Raw genomic sequence first — 19,539 nt, 5'->3', positions numbered from 1 at the left:
TTCAAAAGATACCAAAGAGACGGCTGCGGTATGAGGATTGTTTATGCAACACGGCACAGGGTCTCGGACATTATCAGAAGCCTAAGGGGTTCTTTTGTCTGAACCGCGGTAAGGGGCGAAGAGGAGAGAGAAGAAGTTCCGAGCAACCTTGTCAGTTAAAGATTTAGCCGTAGTTTTAGTCGATTTTAATCACTATGGATACCCTTTTTCTTGAGGTCTGTGTGGCATCAGGGGGGTTGTGTCTCGTGTTACCGGCAGGTTCGCAATCATATGGGATGAAACCAGAATCAAGATAAAGGAAGGGGAATCTAGGAGAACAATGGAATAAAGGAATCGTCCCCCCCCTGCTACAATAACCAAGTTCCGGTAAAGTGCAGAAGAAATTGAAAGGCAGGAACGTAGTTCCGTTCACGTCATTAGAGTGCTCAGACCGCCTTGGAACAAATGCCCAGCCGCAAAAGTCTCGCCCTGACTTCATCCGTTCAAGCTTCATCTTGAGCTGAGCCCTTTCCTTCTCCTCTTCTCTCCTCCCTCTCGTATTCCTTCCCCCGCATTTCTTTATCTTCCTCTCTCATCTGATCTCCTCTCCGACTCAATACCACATACTACCTTCCCACTCTCTGCTCTCGACAATTCGGGAGTGAAGAGTCGCTGTTGTGTTCCCGTACAGCTCGTATCCACGACTTAATATTCTCCGTAAGTTGTTGTTTTGAGTTCTGCCACCCTGGAGTTGATCCGTGGGTTCCTGTTATTCGCACGTTTTTTGTCCGCTCGACTCTGAGCATTTCAGATCCTCTTCCTCGGTAACCGGCCGACTAATTCCTTTAAAAGCCAGTTCCCTTTTCCTCCCAACTTTTCTCTTGTATTAATACCCCCCGTATTCTCGTAATTCACCCGCCAAGATGTCACTACAAAACGCTCATCTTCAACCGCGCATTTCCAAGAAGGGCCCCTTTACAGTGGAGGTTCCTGGTGTTGAGGCGAAGCCTGGCGAGACTGTTCCCCGTCGACTGCCGGCGGCAAAGGATGGACTCATCCTGAAACCTGCGGAAGATGTTGCAACCACCTATGATGTCTTCCGCCGCTCTGCGCGCGTGTTTGGTAACGCAAAGGCCGTCGCAAGTCGCCGCTTGATCAAGACTCACGAGGAGAACAAGAAGGTCAAGAAGGTCATCGATGGTGTCGAAAAGGAGGTCGACAAAAAGTGGACATACTTCGAGATGAGCGGTTATACCTACAAGAGCTTCGTCGAGTACGAACAAGTGGCTCTCCAACTTGGTGCGGGTCTGAGGAAGCTTGGACTCGAGGCAGGAGACAAGATCCATCTCTACGGTGCAACAAGGTGAGTGTGCGGTTTGACTCGCAGAAATGAAGTATATTGGTGAACTGGCTGACGCAGATCCTTAGTGAAAACTGGCTGGCCATGTCACACGGTTCGTTACAGCTGTCTTGCGCGCGATGGTGTTCCGCATACTAATTTTGAGCAGGAGCTGCATCCCAGTCATTGACTATCGTTACCGCCTATGATACCTTGGGAGAGGATGGGTTGAAACACTCTCTCGTCCAAACATCCAGCGTTGCCATGTTCTGCGATCCCAACCTCGTTCCCTCCGTAGCCAATGTACTTAAGGACGTCAAGTCGATCAAGCATATCATCTGGAACTCGCACCTGGCACCCAAGCAGGCGGACCTGGAAAGGCTGAAGTCTGAGCACGAGGACATTAATGTCATCAGCTTCGAGGATCTCCGGACCTTGGGTGAACAGAATCCGGTGGAACCTGTTCCACCATCTTCTGAAGATCTCTGCTGCATCATGTACACCTCCGGATCTACCGGCCCGCCGAAGGGTGTTCCTCTCTCCCACGGAAACGTCATCGCTGCAAGTAAGCTAACCCAATTGTTCGCGCCCTGATATGTCAAACTAATATCGAGTAGCCGCCGGTATTAATGCAATTGTCGGACCATACATTGGGCCTTCCGATGCTCTGTTGACTTATCTCCCCCAATCGCATATCCTTGAGTTTATGTTCGAGAACCTCTGTCTATTCTGGGGTGGTACCATGGGTTATGGAAACCCACGGACATTGTCGGACGCTTCGATGCGTAACTGCAAGGGCGACATTCGTGAATTCAAACCTACGATTCTTGTCGGTGTGCCCGCGGTGTGGGAATCAGTGAAGAAGGGTGTGCTTAACAACTTGAACAAGAATAATTTGATTGTGCGAGGCATGTTCTGGGGTGCTATGGCCGCTAAGAACTTTTTGATGACGACCGGGTTCCCTGGTCACACTGTGGGCTCTTCATTACTGGATGCTATCGTCTTCAAGAAGTTGAAGGAGGCGACTGGTGGCCGGTTGCGCATCATGATGAACGGTGGTGGTCCAATCTCGAAGGATACCCAGAGGTTCCTGTCTATGGCCGTTGCCCCAATGATCAGCGGATATGGTCTCACCGAAACCTCGGCTATGGGTGCTCTGAATGACCCGATGGCCTGGAACCCAGACGCCCTCGGTGAAATGCCTGCTTCTATTGAAGTGAAACTCGTTGACTTCCCTGATGCCGGATATTTCACGAAGAGCAATCCCCCACAAGGAGAAATCTTCATCCGTGGAGGTAGTGTGAGCAAAGGCTACTGGGACAATGAGGAGGAAACCAAGGCTGCCTATACCGAGGACGGGTGGTTTATGACCGGTGATATCGGCGAGTTTGATAAGAACGGCCATCTTAAGATCATTGACCGCAAGAAGAACCTCGTCAAGACGCAGAATGGTGAATATATCGCTCTCGAGAAGCTCGAATCTGTCTACCGCTCCTCTCCCCTTGTGGGCAACATTTGCGTCTATGCCGCTCAAGATCAGGACAAGCCTATTGCTATCATTGTTCCGGTTGAGGCCGCGTTGAAGAAGCTCGCCCACGAGAATGGCATTGAGGGTGACACGCTGGAGACTTTGGTTCATAACGAGAAGCTGAAGGGGATTGTTCTCAAGCAGCTCCAGACCGCGGGTCGTGCGGGCGGTCTCAAGGGCATTGAGATTATCAACGGTGTGGTGTTGGCTGACGAAGAATGGACCCCCCACAACGTAAGTTATCACTGCTTTCCATTGATTGCAATAGTATCACTAACTTGCTCTAGGGATACATGACCGCCGCTCAGAAACTCCAGCGCAAGAAGATCGTTGGACACTTCCAACAAGACATCGACCGTGCTTACAACAAAAAATAAATGACGGAGTCACTGACGTTACGCTGAAGCCGAGTAAATCATAATCATATATATCTCTTAGTTTATTCCGATGTCTGGTTTATTTTGCTATGTACTGCATTGCCAGTTCGGGTTGTGATCGTTTCGTTTTCCTCTATCTAAGCTGTGTATTTCCTTAGTTTTTTATTTTCTTTTTTTATTTTTTTTTTTTCTTTCTTTGTTCAAATATCCCTAGGACGGCGATTGAAAATGTGTCTACGTTATCTTCGCATTAGTAAAGAGCATAATGAATTGCAGATGATTAAATGCATGCTCCTCCTAGCCAATTAATTTGATGTCCATGCACATTCACTTTAACCTGCAGGAATTGATAGCAGTATGAAGTATCATACATTTATATATGACAAGCCCTTCTACTAGCCGTAATTGCAGTTAGTGCAATGTAGGGCAGGGTAATACACACCAACACCCCCCTCACCCTGAGTGAAGCCGGAAATACCATTAACCATATACGCTATTAAATTGCCCATTTAGCCTTAAATTGACGAAGCAATATACAGTGAAGCCAAGTCATGAGGACGCCCTTCGCCACATAGCTAGGCGTGTTAAATGCGAAGACATGGACTTAATTCATCAGGAACTTGTATTTCATAAAGCTCCTTGTTATTTAGTTAAGCAACCATAAGGGCAAGCAAGAAATTAGTCTTCAGTCATTTCGGAGCTCGATTTGAGGACCTCCATGGAATCCTGGGAGATGTGGGAGATTAAAGGGATTGGCACATACTCAACACAAAATGATACACCGAGCGCACCGATTCAACCCACTGGGCCTTTCTTCTACATATTAACCTGTACAGCACCGACCTTTGCCTTTCCACTAATAATGTATCGAATCAACCTTGATAATACACGTATAGCGTCAAGCCAGTCTTCCATGAAACACAGATTATATCCCCGTGTGAACTTGAGACTAAAAGCCTCATGTTCTGAGTATCCTTCGGCATGAACTCTCGTGATAAGGCCTTTTGGAAAGTATCCATGCGCAATATGAAGATATAGCCCATGGACCAACTATGAAAACTTCCTGATCCTCGAAGCCGGTCCGCAGAATACTAAGGTTTCTAGTAAGCTGGCCCAGCATCGCACTTTAAGTTTCAATCACGAATTCATTCCATGTCTGATTTTCGAGCCCCTAAAGGATATTAATAACGCTGGCTATTTTAATAGGAAGAGATATAGATATGGTATATACATACCCCAGTAAAAGAAATAATGGGTAGGTATTGAGCTCGTGGTTCAACAATAGCCGCGCCCTCCACTCTAGTTCTATATCGGTTACCGCCGATGGTATATTTCAACTCACGTGGAGAGGCCATGAACCTAGAACGTTTTATATTACTAGCAATATACACAGACAGAAGCATGGAACTTACTGAACCCTGGGCCCTTGCTCTTTGATACCTCAAGATTAAAATAGAAATTCTCCATCAATACCCTTGTCATTGAGCACTGTGCACGGATAAACAATCTGGAATACTCTCTTATAGCTATTTCCCAGCTTGTCTTAGGTGTGGTGGTTATCTCGCTGGCTGTGAGAATATTCGAGATCAAGGTATCACTGGACGTATTATTTTTCACCGGCCCATAGACTTCCGAGTTCAACATGGAAGGTATATAGCTCGTAGAAGAAAAACTTGAATTTGCAGTCTATTTCGGGCCAGCTAAATGTGCAATCTTTATCTGCGATAGCTGAATCTTTGAAGACCCAAGGGATGAGTCTGTCCACGTCCGTATCTTGGATAATACCCTGTCAACAGAAAGGTGTTATCAGAGAACAGGGATATATTTACCTTCAGTTTCACAATCTACGACTCTGGGTATCAAGCTATCAATGTCGGTAATTTTGGAGTGAATAGTTACTGACATGCTGATGAAGAACAGGGCATAGTAGTTGCTAGTGTGGCGGCTGGTAGTATAAATGTACGGAGTACTTTTATTGCGGTTATTATGCTGTTAGGGAAAAGTCAGCCAGCCAATGAAAATATGTGGATGCTAACTACCGTATTGGATGAGTACTAGATTATTCCAAGCTGGCTCTTATTACCGATTATTCTATTCTATTATAGATTTAGATTCGGCCGAATAGCAAACTATGTACAAAGAGTATAGACTGCGCTCAAGTGTGTTCACCATGCCCGAGATACTAATTATCATGTGTATCTATTGACATAATTGCTCCTTTTCCAGCATCTATGTGTAGGGTATGAAGATCTGATAACGTCGGGTAGACAGGACAATCCTCTTTCAGATAATCAAACCATTAGAGTAGTGTAAGGAAACGTAAAACCTTGACGCTAGGTAAATCAGCGATCATGATGTACTACATACATCGTGGCCATTGGCCGTTGTAGGACGTCAAAGTAGGTAAAAGCAAGTTGCTATCTTTTTACTTGCCTGCTGGTTATACAAAGGGCGACAAGTTATCTCATGTTTTTAAGAGTCGAACTAATATTTTTAAATCGCTCGACTTTTGATAAAAGGCATTTTTGACGCGCTACTTTCCATTCAAGGACAAAAGAGACATTAAATCTATGGCGATAAGACGTAAATGCCATATGACAAAGCAAGCTATATTCATTTTACCTTCTATTTTAACGATGGTTTACTAATAATAACTGATGAATTGATACCGCCTACTATTAGATGTATCCACAGTATAGTAGAGAAATCAGTTTCCCGTTGCGTTCAATGGGCTGAAATCAACCTCATGGAGGATCTACATCTTAAGTATGGAACATCCTATAAAAAGAGATTTATAAGATGCAGGAGGCATTTTTCACTGTAAAAACCACGATAAGGATCAAGGTAGCCCTAATTTATCAAGTGGCGGGACAGAAGAGGGGAAAAGCTCTGGATCTTTACCTAGTGCGCTTTGCTGAGACAACTCCCGTGTTGACTTGACTATGGTCTATTCTATATGTTAAATGACTATAGCACGGACCTAAAAAATTCTCTGACACCACGGAAAGCTGGGAGACACATTTCCGAGTCTACCTAGAGCGGTACTGACGGAGCTAATATGGCAGAGAGCAGCATGCATGTGCAAGAGTGAAAGGACTGATATCTAATGCGCCCAAAACCTTCCATTTTGCTAGTGGTACTAGTTAATACATTAAGATTGCAGTGACAGTACTATAAATGATTCAAATCCTGTAGGGAAATCAACGTAGGTTGTTTGAAGTGAAGAGTGAAAGTGACTGACCGCATGAGTACACCTGTGAATCACTGCTATACAAAGCTTTCAAAGTTAGAAGACACCATTAGGACTCTTTTCCTTCTGTCATATCTTTAGTAGGCTCAGAGTTTGGCCACTTGTTAGCATAAGACAAGACAGCTGTTCGGCTTCTCGACCAGATCCGCTTAGAAGTGTCACGAGTGGCCTAAGAGACTCGCACCATGTCTTAAGGGCAGTTAGTATGCCTGGGGATAAGCTAGATGCCTGGCGAAATCAGACAGCGAACGACGGAATTCAAGCGACCTTCCACTTTCCGGCGGTTCCGCCCGACGCCCGTTATATATTCGTCGTTGCACGGTATAAGAGTTAGGTTGTCAACAAGCCTAAATCACTGAACTCGCTGTGCGCCGCAGCCGGCTTTGGACAAGCAGGCAAAACTTTTGGTCGCCCACGAGGAACTCTATGTCACGTGTGAAAGTCCCACTGCGTTGGAAGTAGCATGCCGTTTGTGTTCGAGAAATTGGAACGAGGTATACATGATGATCAATGTCGAATCTGGGATATAAAATGATACTGCGGCAGATAACGCTGGAAGTAGTGGCATAGATCTCTCTCAAAGAATTCCCTTAGGTGATACTACCTTTCAGTATAGCCCACTACTGTTTACCATGCATCCATAAAATATCTTTAGGAGATTTCGCTAACAGACCGTCAGGTACTATATGATATACCTGCACCATGTCGATATATTCCTTTCGGTGGCCAAGCTTGGTGATCGCTACATAGCGTATCTTCAAGGGGAACGGGAAGATGTGCCAATCGAGGACCTGATAGCCAAGGACTTTTCAGAAAGAAAGATGGATCTGCAGGCGTTCCCTATGTAACCGTTTTCTAAGCACTTCAAGCGGTCCCTAACTGCTTACTAACTGCTTAAAATGCGAAGAATGAAACTGCCCTTCACTATGGTGAAGTCTTTTGCCAGATTGAAGACTGCACTGAAGCCAACGTATGGCCCTTTCTGCACGGCTTCCTGAGTACTTCCTAAGCACCTAGGTAACCCTTTGTTTCTTTACTTAGAACATGTTAGCCGGTTTTCCAACTACTTTAGAAGCAATTTTCGGCCACTAACAATCTGCGCACACATCTATGCAGTTATAAGAATGTGGAGGTTCCCACATAAGAGCGACACTTTGGAGACCGTGCTGCTGAAACTTTAGAAGGCTTCGGGAACCCGCTTAGAAGAAGTAAAATGGCGATATTCTGTCGTTGATTGCAGGTAGATGTGTTCAACAGGGAGATCGGGCAACCGATATCTCCAGTGCCCAAGAGATTGATGTCTCTAAACAAGCCGATGACTATACACCAGAACATGTTTGGATCAGGTGAGCATGGAGACACATGAATGCCATTTTTAAGGGGAGGATTGATGAACCCGCTTACTTTCTCTGGAACCCAGGATTCTTTTTATCCGGACAGATCTTCAGTTATTCATTGAATTCGGCCTCAAGAACTGTGAGCACCGTAAGGTACCAGATGCGAGAGACAATATCTTAAGACGAGAGGTCCCAACACTTAAAATATACAAACAATATCATGCAACCAACGGGGTAATCATCCCTGATACTATTGGAGGCCAATGTTACTCTATCTTTCTCAAGCCCTATCTTAATGGCCGACTGCCATACAATTCTATTGCATTGATATCAGCGCCCAGGTAGTAGCACGAGTTCCCTTGACCTGCCTTGAATGGTACTTCTATCTATTAGACAGTCCGCGATTTTTAGACAAGCAGATACGCGGTGAGCTAGAGAAATTACATGGCCTATATTTTCGGCCAAGGGGGGGATTCACCACACTTGCTTAACGAACTGGATGGTGTCCTCATCGGGTCACAACTCAACATAAATGCTCTTCTTTACCCCTGCGAGAATTTAATGGGAGATTAGTTGTATCTTTGAACAGATACTAAACCAAACAACAGGATACTCCTCAACAAGACAGATTGTCCACAAAATTCCCACCATAATCTCGGCGGTATAGGGAATACTTGATAAATTCATGGGACCCCTTGTCGTCGCTGGCTACATTTTCTGATCGCCAGACGAACTTTCCTCTCAACTCAAGACTTGGACCGCCGAACCACTGAAGAAAACATACATGCAGCATGTTCATGAAGCTCTGGGAAAGGTCAATAGATTGTTGAGAAATACGACCTAGCATGCGATGCTTTGTGGTCTGTAGGCAAGGATACACTGGGGGGTGACTTTGTCAGAGTCAGAAAGGGTATGCTTTAGGCTTGTCAACTTATTCAATATCAATTTCGAAGATTAATTTTATAGTTGATTTTATATAGGTACGAAGCCCGTGTTGGGGCATGTGCACCTCAATCACTGGAAGAGCTTGAAAGGGTCCTGAAGCTAACTGGCCTCGTGGGTAATCTCTAAATCTATAGATGATCACTTCTTCACATGATTGATAGCCTACTAACCCAACTAGAACAGACGATATAAAACGGCCAATGAAACCTTCAAAACCTGTTCGTTTATTCATGAACATTGAAAGAGATCAAAAGAGGAAGACAAGGTCGATTATCTTGCCTGGCGGTTTGTGGTTGGGAAGATGATAATGGACAGGCTGGTCGAAGGCCATGTTTGGTCCAAGCTAGTCAAGCTTCTCTCTGCTTGTTTGGCCACGATAATCACCTGTAACCTGGTCAGATATACCGGGGTATGACTAGTACTTATAATCTATTCATCCAGTCATTGGTATTATGATTACTAGGATTTATTTAAGCGGTCCTAATAATATAGCTCAAGTTAAAATGGCTATCAAGATCTGAGGAATATCCAAAGGTACACAGCTCCTACTCGACGTGGCAAATCTAAGTTGATTCTACTGTACTAGTTGTTAATCAGCTGCTGACTAGACACTGATTGCTCTCTTTGATTAACCTCACGGATTCTAGATGTGTCTGACACCTGATTATTTACAAAGGCAAGCAACTCGAGTCATCTCATGGCTCGAGGACCAAGGATGCTATGAGAATAAGCAAATCGTGTCAGCAATGATATTGGTGCATCAATAAACCTACGGTGGGCATGAAGCCCAACAGGCAATGAACTCCTCACCATCGAAATGTATGGCAGCTGGTTTATTGTCACCTTTGTGACAATTATAGAAAGGTATCAGGAATCAATGAGCCTCCGAACAATGATAACTTCATACAGACAAGACCACGATCATTGTATATAGACATTGAGCCCTAACAACGGGTCTCAGGATCTTATTGTCTACATTACATGTATGCTTTGTCTGATAGTTGAGGAACATAGAATCAAACACAAAATCAACGATGATACAGTGACCGGTATACTCAAACTATTGGAGCTTCATGTATGAAAGGCCTGTGATTGAAATGGACCATGCATCGTATGCCCTTTCTTTCTGTTTTATTATCATCATCACATTTTATCAATTCCTATCCCTATCCTCGTTTCTCTCCATATATTCCCCAAACACACCTCTCCATCTTTCCCCCAATCCCTAGACCCAGTAATGCACCCCCAAATACGTAAATACATTCAAAGACCACCAGACAAACTCCATAAGAAAGAGAGAGAAGAGAGAAGAGAGAAAAGAAAAAATGCCCCCGCACAAAATCTTCCTCATCCCCGAAATCCTCGAACAAATCCTACTCCAAACGGCCCCCCAAACCCTCTTAACATCCGCCCAACGCACCTCCCAAGCCTGGCATAACTTAATAACAACCTCCCCCAAGCTCCAAGAAACCCTCTTCTTTAGACCCGAACAACCCCCAACCCTAAACAACAAAACCCACCGCACCCTAAACCCCCTCCTAGCCCCCAAAATCTGGCCTCACCTCTTCCGCAAACGCCTTAACTCCCAGACAACAACAACAACAACAACCACAAACTACGGCTACAGCCTCCCCGCCGTCGACCCCCTCGAAGAGGAACTCTACCTCCGACCAGGAGCCAGCTGGCGTCGCATGCTCGTGCAACAACCGCCGACCTCGTCTATCAGTGTCTTTGTCATGCATCGCTCGTGGATTTCCTGTGATGAAGATATATCTCCGGTGAAGGTCTTCACGGCGGATGTGGAGTTTCTGACGTTGGAACATCTACATTGGTCCGCTGTTGTGGGGTGTTTGATGCCGCTGGAGAGGGTGGGTTGTTTTTGGGATTTTGCTGATTACCATAAGGTGAAGGATGTGGAGTGGAGGAGGGAGATGGATTTGGCGATGGAGAGGTTTGGGGATGTTTGTGATGTTGTGGTTTTTACAAGCGGGAATTGGGATCTTTGGAGGGTTTTGAGTGGGGTTGTGGATTGTTGATTTTCTTTTCTTCTTCTTCTTTTGGTTTATGGGGTTGGTGGTGGCTGTTTGATTTAATTGAGGGTTTGTTGAAATATGTATATAGTCTATTAAACCTGGTGGCTCTAGGACCATGTGGACTGCTGTCGTACTACGATTGTAGTGTTGGAAAACGGTAAGTGGAAGAGTCTCTATGTTGATGTTCTTTGGGGTTTCTCGTTTCTCCTAGTTTGGACCTCATGTCTGTTGCTGGGAACTTCGATATGGATGGACTACTTTGATCGTCATGTATAAGAGGATCAGACTCTTTAATGTTTACTTCATACGAAATATCATCTGAGTCCTTGAGTAAAGTTATATATCTATAGTTTTGGCTATTGGAAGCATGGAAGAGCTTCTAGTTAGTGTTGAGGAAAGTAGGGCTATTATCATGGACTAAAGAGGCTGTATAACAGAGGATAGAGAAAGATAGGAAAGAGAATCGATGTAATAACTTCATCGTTCATTTAGTAAAAAAGGTAGTCATCTTGTTAATGTTTTGAAAGTCTACTACGTCTATTGAATTACACGCTAGGTGATGTCCGAGCAAAATGTATATAGTTCTAGGAGATAGTTGGCAGCCTTAAACAAATGGGCACAGCCTGCGGTGCAATATCTCAATTGGTGGGATTGACCATGTTTCAAAAGCAGTATACGCAATGCTCCTTCTAATGGGGCGACCTATCAAACTAACAAAATTGACGGGGTGGAGACCGCTGAATCAGTGCTGATAGTGGAGGTATTTTTGCACAGTATAGAAACAAGGTTCCAAACTTAACCTAGCAGACTAGATCCATGGGTAGCTACGTGACTAGCTTGCATATTTGAGTTCCTTACACATCCCGGCTAAAGCGAAAGGTCTTTTCCGGACTGAGGTTATACTTGACCCTTGTATAGCACCAGGAGCCACCAAAGAAGGTCGGCGGAGGACGGAGGACGGAGTACCGATGGCACGGGTGGGCAGAATTAAAAGCGGTGAGGAGGGACCCACATCCCTCAGGCCTGAGGCAATTAATCTCGTCTAGGCTAACCCTTCCAGGACTGGTGACCTTTTTACCTCTTGACGTGACCGTCACTCGGAGATAACAAGGAGGTCCTGCGAGTTGACACACCTCACCATCCACCTGGCAAATCAACGATCTACAGATATGTCTCTCTGGAGGTGTGTATATTCCCTTCCTGTCGATGACCTTTTTCCAAATTGGGCCTAATCCCCTGCCGCTACTAGCTCCTACCGTTCTTTGTCGCCGAAAACAAGGGCTCTTTTCGGAGTCGGCGTGATGGCTTGGGCGTCGATTGGCCTCTGGGTTTTACCAGAAGTAGAAGGCGCCATGGGCATGTCTCCAACAAAGCAGGAGCAGGATGAGTTGGATCGTAAGATGGCGATTCGGATCTCGCGGGTGGATAAGGATGGTCACTGAAGAAGGGCCCTAGTGTGATGGAGGGGGCTTAGAGTTTATTTGCAGTCGGCCTCTTTTTCACTGACGAATGCCTAGACTGTGGTCGGCCGAGTCAACTTCATCGTGTGACCGCGGGCTTAAGTCAAAGCTCCGGAACAGTCGGCGGGAGCGGACGCCCATTGGGAATTGAGATGACAGGAAGTCAGCAACGGACGGACGCAAGGAGGGGGCGAAGAAAAGGTTGGGTAAATACCAAAGAAGAAGGTCTTTCAGGATACTCAAGCAAGGCGCCTCTATACCGTACCTCTTGTTCATCGCGTGCTGTGGGCTGTCAGAAGTTTGTTTGGCGCAACACAACATCCGGAGACCGTTTCGTGAAACCGAGATACAATGCATGGAATGTTGGGGTGGGAACAAAGAGGCGGGATGGCAAGACGGGGAGACCGTAGAATAGCTGGACATTGGCTCAGATCGTACGAATGAGATCTATGTAAATTAGAAAGCTAACCAGGATGCAAAGATTCAACAAAGTTTCGGAGGAATGACTGTCCGCTTAAGAGTCTCCTTGGCAGCGAGACTAGTAATGAAAGGGAGCCGTTAACTTGAATAGCAAATCCACCCTGACAGAGGTGCGCACGGTCGTCTGAGTCTCGTACATTTCAAGGATTTTAGGCTTAAACAACCTGGTCCGTGTTTTCGGGCTCTGGAAAGGCTGGGATCTGAACCCGAAACTAGAGACACACAAAAGACCCTGGGACCTTCCAGCCTTGTGATGCTTAGCCATTGGCTACTGGATGGCATGCGCCATGTTTTGAAGAGTCCAGCCGGGCAAGAACACTCTGAGCACATCAATGGAACTTCATACATGCGTCGTATGTCGTCTGTACCCGGTAGGGGAGGGTTTCAGGGGTCTTGATAAGCCAAGTCCCAACCGTTACTCATAGAAAAGGGAAAATGAGGACCTTAGTGAGATTTAGTGTCATGGTGTCCACGCAGATTGGATGCAACGTTGCACAACCATCCACTTTTTTTTTTGTTTTTTTTTTTTTTTTTTTCAAAACAGAAACACGCGCCTTGTTGGTTGCTTTTTCCTCAACAGCTATTTTGTCCCGCAGTTAGTCAGTATCCTGTGGCTTGCAACGTTGTTAACAGCCCATCTATCATACTCATACGTTTTCATCTCTCTCCGCCGGGTCGACCCCTTGTACGACGTGCATAAATGGGCCACCTTAAGAGGGAGGGTTATTGCATGAAGGCTACCTGGAACAGCTAGTGACTGAATCACTTATCGGTATCTGTGCGCTTGGTAATCTCTGGGAACGAGGGATCCCATTCTGACTGGCCTATAGATTGACCGATGGGTCAATTTATGTGAGATGAGATGAGCATGTCCTGCACATCTCACTGGTGCGGAGGTTATCCACGCCTGGAGTTCTGCGGGGGGGTATGAAAGAAGTGACTCCAAATACAGACCGAAAATAGAAAAGAGAAAAGGGAAATGCAGTAACCATGCATGTATAGAAAGAGCGTAAACAACGCACTGAAACCAGAAACGGGACTCATTGATGGTCCACACCAGACGATCGACTGGAATGGTCGGAACGTGCCGAAGTGTAGGTCAAGTGGAGTTGGAGTCTAGTCGGCTTAACTCATTTGGGCAGTAGTCAGGGTCTACTACGATTCCACCAGGGCTGTTGATCCTTCGCGCGAGAAACTATCGGTGTTGGTACATATATCCCCTAATGCATGTTAGGTCGATCCTCATGAGCCCACTGACGATCACCTCCGTTAGTCTCGTCTTCCTTTTGACGTTCGTCGAATGGCGGATCTCATACGTTTTTGGCGACATAGTGCGGTGAGGGTGACTGACTGATAAGGCGCATATTCTCGAGATCCCTAGTCCTGAACGAATGGATGAATCGGGTGCCAGCAGGCAACCTCTCCATACATACGTTCATACATGACATGACAGGACCGGACGTGACAAAAAAAAAAAAGGTGGGCAAAGCAATAGAAGATGGGAAAAAAGAAAAAAAAGAAAAAGGAGGTGAGAGCGCAGCCCAACACCGCTTAATGCTGGTGACCGCCAACTTTGTCTGGCATAATTGTTTGGCATGTTGATGCCTCCTTAAGTTGCCAGTTTCTTTTTCTTCGTAAAGGAAAAAACGAAAAGAAGAGCAACAGTACAAAACCAATACAAAATGACCAAAAGCTGTTTCCTCCTTGTACGGTGTGCGTTGTCATTCTATTTCATTCAGCCTCGGTTTTATTTAAATTTATTTTATTTTTTGTCCTCTGTGTCTTTTGCGCGTTTTTGGTGCTTTGTCCCAACATATTCCGTTTCTAGATACATGCTTTGGACTTCAAGGGGCTGACACGTAGCCGCTCCCTCTTGACACTATTTCTATGAGTAAACTTAAATACTGACAGCCGTGTGAACAATCCGCTTCTGCGTGCAGTTGTCAAAACCCTGACAGCGGACATGTCCTAGTTTAGGTACTTGAAGCAAGGCAACTTCATATCGGAAAAAATGGCGTCCCCAAGAGCCAATGGGCATACGACCCAAAACATCAATTTAGGTTCGTGTTCTTTATCCTAACCTAATAATTCATGCTCCCGTTCAACCATCCCTGGTGCGCCGTCATGATTCTCACCTTTGCCATTGGTTTCCGCCGACGGCTACGGCGGTATCTGCACAGCTTAACCATACTGTCGGAGACATTGTCAACTTCTCTTCCACGAAGCATCTACACGTGTTTTTTTTTTTTTTTTTTTTTTTTGGAACCTTCACCCCAATCTTTCGCGGGGTACGTACGACAGTGTCAAATAAATGAACCTAGTCCAGGACCAGGATCCAGAAGATAGGTTTTTTGAGAAAAAAAAATAGTAAATAAGAAATAAAAAATAAAAAATGGCAGGGAGGAGAGAGAAAATGGACAAGAGAAGTTTAGGTTGTAGGAAAGGGGAGAATAAGTGGGAGAAGGACAGAAAAGGATTGACAGAATTTATAGACCTCTTACCAGATCAGAAGAAGAAGGGGCAAAAGAGAAAAGTAAAATGAAAGTGAAAGAAACAGCGAGACAGACAAATCACTAGTTAGTTTCATGTAATTCAGCTTGGATGAACGAATCTGAAAATCAACTCAAGATGGTGGTCTATCTCGCTGGCCATGATCTGAAGCTTATCGTAGAATGTAAACAAAGAAACGGACCTCCAATCTTTTCGTCTCTTCCAGGCCATGACCCAAACACAATAACAATACCATAAGATAAATAGAAAAGAGCAGCTGGTGATGCATTAATCATAAGGGAATTTTGGTTCGAAGGTCCGAGAAAAAAAGGATAAAAAGATAGAAACAAGACGTAGCAAAATAAATCGGAGGAAGATGAATGAATGAAAAAGGTATCAAAGAGGACCACAAGGCTAAGCGCATAGGCTCTGGGAGCCCTGGAATCGAGTACTATTGGAGCGTGCTGAGTAAATGGGGTCATAGCTGCTGCTGGTAGTGGGATGATGATACATATGAGGTGCCATTCTGGCTGGGTGTTTCAGGTAGTGTGGAGGCTCGTTGTGTCCGCTTGATATCATGGATACCATCGGATCGAATGACTCATGAAAGGTTGTGCTGGGTTCCTCACTAGGCTTTGAGACAGTCTCATACTCGAAAGGGCGCAATTGGTGGCGGAACTGGCTTTCAGGCTTCCGGGCGTCTAGTATTCCGAAGCTGGAGTCATGATACGAATCAATGCTTGACGTGCTCTTGACGGGGTCCATGTGATCCATGGAATCACCCAGAACGCCTATATCGAAGGCCGATGATGATGAGGATGAGATGTGTGGGCTTCCACTTAATGGGGAATGGCCAGTTGTTGCTATTTGGCTATAGTCAGCCCGGCCATAGTGTGGACCGCCGCGCTGCGAAGAGTCGTACGACATGAGGGCCAAGTGAGACCGTGCAGCTGCTCCCATGCCTGGATGTAGCACAGCCCCTCCACTGCCGTCGCCTGAGCCACCGCTTCCCCCATCGGGACCCATACTTGTTGAGCTGTCTCGACGGCCATCTTTGTAATGGCCTGGGGAGCGACCGCGCACCACCATTGGATGTGACAGCTTCCTAGCAATCTTGATCCACTGGGACTCAGCAATTTCTGCGTAAAGGTCGACAACCAGGTTGTAGTACTGCTGCTGGGCTCGGCGCTTCCCGTTATTAGCTGTGGCCTTTTGAAATTGAATGCGCTCAAATGTATGTTGCGTCGGAGGCTGCGAAGGTTGCGGAGGACTATTATATGAGCCGTTATAGTCGAGAGGCATCCCTACAGATTGAGTGGCCAGGCCAAATGTATGCTGACTGCCACCAGATCCCGACGAATGGCCAAGGACCAATGGTGGTGGCTGAGAGGGCTGTAAAATAACTTTCCCAGGTTTCCTCTCTGACTGTTTATCCCGCTTTGGCGTGTGTTGGACTAGCTCGCGGACTTCGCTAAACTGTTGATTCACAATGGCTGATATTGACATGGCAAATTGTACAATACGTTCGGTTCCTTGGTCATATTTGAGGTAGAGAGGCGCATGGGTCCACGGGTGTAGTGAGAAAGAACATGAGACAGAGAAGTAATTTCTCCGATAACAGGTCCACTTTTCATCGACCTGAAAGAAGCCCTTATGTATCTTCGCCTGGATTTCTGTTTTAATGGTTTGATTGCCGCAGACGATTTGGTGTATAACATTAGTCTCGCCGAAAGGGGGGGCGTCTGTCATCGGTGGTGGCATGCGCTGGACCGGCTCCATCAGCATGTTCCCCGGTTGACCATATAATAAATTTTGAGAAGTTCGGTCTATAGTGCTTTCCAAAACTCGCGGGGTAGTGGTGTATTGCGACATTCTGGACATATCACTAAGGCTTGACAACGAGGGAAATGTACCTCGTTGAAGAGTGTATGTTCCAGGATAACTGTCGTTTCTACCCAGAAGTCCAGCACTTCCAGATACTGCTGCACTCTGCGAATGCATTGGAGAAATACCGGTAGGTGGTTGACTTTTCACCAGTTCGTATCAATCAATGCTCATCAACAAGCTGGTAAAGAACGAGGGTGACTGGCTTACAGAGGGGGTACCCGATGAGATCTGAATTCTGGCATTCTATCGAATGGCAGCCCCGGCGAATGCGAATAGATTGAGGCCGATGCGGGAGAAAAGGTTTCTATTGGGGAGAGCATCAGTCACATTACCTCAGTATTTGGTAGGCTATAGATATGACAAACCAGGGCAGGAGTCAGTAGGACTCATGAGAATTGTCGGAGATGTTGCAAAGCTAAAAAAAAAATCACCTAGACTTAGTAACCATGCATATTCCCCGGAGCTTGCCAAATAGACAGACAAGGGAAGATAGAGCTAAAATAAAAATTGCAAAAAAGCGAATCAAAACCGCATATCGCCAGCGCATCACAAGAGGACACGACACATATAAATCAGCCAGGGGTGAACTGTAGGCACATATCGAGGTTCTATGACACAACCCGAGGAGTAGCATCAAAATGCATGTAAGTAGGACTCAAGCTAGAGAACAAAAACGTAAAATTTTATAAAACATAAAGTAAGTGATATCAAGTAAAACTGAACAAGAAAAAGAAAATTATAACAACCATACATAACCGGGAATATTTGGGGGGGGGGGGAAGGGAACTATCATGGCACCGCCATTCCACGCATTCAGGGAAGGGGGGAGATGCTGTGACCAGTAACTGCAAGTGGATAAAAGTGGAGCACAAAGGGTAGTCGGAATTAGAAGACAACTTACGGCACATCCTGCAGCGCAGACTGCTGTGTGTTGTATCTCAAACCGTTCGTCGCAGGTATCGAGACAGGTTGCGCCAAAGGATGTCCAACAGCACTGCCTCTGCGACTATGATCCTCATCATCCATGGGGAAGCCGATTGGGCCAGAGAACGGCCGTTGGCCACCTGTATAGTCACTATCGGTGGTAATTGGACCGTCCATTTGAAAAGAATTCTGCAGTAGAGTTGCTGCTGGTGAAGAGAAGCATGATCAGAACGATGGGGGAGCCACAATACAGATATACAAGAGAGCCGAATGCGCCAGAGCAAAAGGAAAAGGTACTGAAGGTAATCGGACATTTGCTAGTCAGAATTGAAATAGGGTCTTCATCCTTGACGGCCAAGACGACAACAGTCCTTGATGTCATATCGATACAGGGAAATGAAGAAATACCAGGATTGTGTAACAGAGCAGATTCCCTAAAAATACCAACGAGACGGGAAAATAAACGTTCATGTAGATCGCTCGTCATAAGCAATCTATTGGGGGGGTCACGGGTGCAGGAAGAAGATCCGATGTTGGAGAGAGAGACAGAGAGCGAATAATAAAAAAAGGAATAACAATAATAAAATAAAATCAGAGAAAGGGGGGGAAAGAAGACATCATAAAATACAATACCATCAAAAGAAATACCAGAAAATGAAAACAAACCCTAAAGAAATAATAATAACAAATTCCAAATAAAATAAAACCGAGTAATAATCATAGCAGTAGGAGTAGTAATACTTACAATGATTCATTGGCAAAGCCCACTGAGAAATAATATCAGTGAAGATGGGGTTGGGATTTTAGGACAACTTGAAGGTTCCTTAAGACCAGTCCAAGTTGAGCGAGCGCTAAAGTAACGCCCAAGGAGCACTAGGCTTTTGATGGCGCTGAACAGGGGTATATTAGAGTGAAAACGGTGTCAGGGAATATGGCAGAACGATCTGCTCATTGGATTTAGAACCCTGCGGCTCGAGAAAAAAACCAAACAACGAAAAGAACAAAAAAAGAAAAGTGGTCGCCGCTCCTACTCGGCGTTAATTTCTCCTTCAGGCTTGTTAGCAAAGTGGCGTGGCTTTAAAACAGTGCCAACGTCTTTGAACAGGACGCTCGAGGCAAGCGAATGAGGTGGTGGAGAGTATGGGACTGTTCAGAAGAGATACCAGTAGGTAGGAAGGTACTGTCAAACAAAGAAGTCGGCTGGCAATCACAAGCCCCGAATGGATTGAAACGCTGGATCAAGGAAATAGTAGAGGACTTGGACGTCAAAAGCACTAGTGCTCGGGGGCTTTTGAAGGCAAGTTTAGAAGTAGGCCAAACAAAAGAGGAAAGCTGGACGGAAAAGAAAACATGGCACGTTCCATCAGCGAGACTTTGCTTCAGAGCATCACTGCATTCCACTGCCAGCAAATATAGACAGCTGCGATGATTATTTGCACTTTGAAGGACTGTGAAGGGAAAATGCGACGAGAGCAATACAGGTACTTTGCTGTACACCAGTGTACTGTAC

General features: G+C 45.6%; 4 protein-coding genes across 4 annotated transcripts; 2 read left to right on the top strand and 2 right to left on the bottom strand.

Moving 5' to 3' along the window:
- The first annotated feature begins 698 nt into the window (after nucleotides 1-698).
- Nucleotides 699-3,410, top strand: faa4 (long-chain fatty acid-CoA ligase FAA1). The gene is made up of 5 exons (XM_032051523.1): nucleotides 699-1,342; nucleotides 1,408-1,433; nucleotides 1,488-1,883; nucleotides 1,936-3,080; nucleotides 3,134-3,410. The coding sequence occupies exons 1-5, from the start codon at nucleotides 903-905 to the stop codon at nucleotides 3,221-3,223; spliced, it is 2,097 nt and encodes a 698-aa protein (XP_031911026.1). The 5' UTR covers nucleotides 699-902; the 3' UTR covers nucleotides 3,224-3,410.
- A 629-nt stretch (nucleotides 3,411-4,039) lies between these two features.
- BDV38DRAFT_273173 (uncharacterized protein) lies at nucleotides 4,040-4,867 on the bottom strand (the record flags this gene model as incomplete). Its single annotated transcript, XM_032057632.1, has 5 exons — nucleotides 4,040-4,224; nucleotides 4,271-4,331; nucleotides 4,365-4,394; nucleotides 4,459-4,582; nucleotides 4,641-4,867. The coding sequence occupies 5 exons, from the start codon at nucleotides 4,865-4,867 to the stop codon at nucleotides 4,040-4,042; spliced, it is 627 nt and encodes a 208-aa protein (XP_031911025.1).
- Nucleotides 4,868-10,080: 5,213 nt separating this feature from the next.
- BDV38DRAFT_285346 (uncharacterized protein) lies at nucleotides 10,081-10,791 on the top strand (the record flags this gene model as incomplete). Its single annotated transcript, XM_032060471.1, has 1 exon — nucleotides 10,081-10,791. The coding sequence occupies one exon, from the start codon at nucleotides 10,081-10,083 to the stop codon at nucleotides 10,789-10,791; it is 711 nt and encodes a 236-aa protein (XP_031911024.1).
- A 4,178-nt stretch (nucleotides 10,792-14,969) lies between these two features.
- Nucleotides 14,970-17,153, bottom strand: BDV38DRAFT_253487 (NDT80 / PhoG like DNA-binding family protein). The gene has a single exon (XM_032055243.1). The coding sequence runs from the start codon at nucleotides 17,097-17,099 to the stop codon at nucleotides 15,633-15,635; it is 1,467 nt and encodes a 488-aa protein (XP_031911023.1). The 5' UTR covers nucleotides 17,100-17,153; the 3' UTR covers nucleotides 14,970-15,632.
- Between the last annotated feature and the right edge of the window lie 2,386 nt (nucleotides 17,154-19,539).

This window comes from Aspergillus pseudotamarii (genome assembly GCF_009193445.1).
Source record: "Aspergillus pseudotamarii strain CBS 117625 unplaced genomic scaffold BDV38scaffold_48, whole genome shotgun sequence".
Lineage (NCBI taxonomy): Eukaryota > Fungi > Ascomycota > Eurotiomycetes > Eurotiales > Aspergillaceae > Aspergillus > Aspergillus pseudotamarii.
Note: the sequence above shows the minus strand (reverse complement) of the source record. Positions and strands in the feature narration are given on the sequence as shown.

What these genes read in the sequence shown, in the direction of transcription:
- faa4 (XM_032051523.1), top strand. Translation starts at nt 903, where the DNA reads ATGTCACTACAAAACGCTCATCTTCAACCGCGCATTTCCAAGAAGGGC. An exon ending in CATCTCTACGGTGCAACAAG is followed by an intron (nt 1,343 to 1,407) that starts GTGAGTGTGCGG and finishes GCAGATCCTTAG; the next exon opens with TGAAAACTGGCTGGCCATGT. An exon ending in CGGAAACGTCATCGCTGCAA is followed by an intron (nt 1,884 to 1,935) that starts GTAAGCTAACCC and finishes AATATCGAGTAG; the next exon opens with CCGCCGGTATTAATGCAATT.
- BDV38DRAFT_253487 (XM_032055243.1), bottom strand. Translation starts at nt 17,099, where the DNA reads ATGTCCAGAATGTCGCAATACACCACTACCCCGCGAGTTTTGGAAAGC.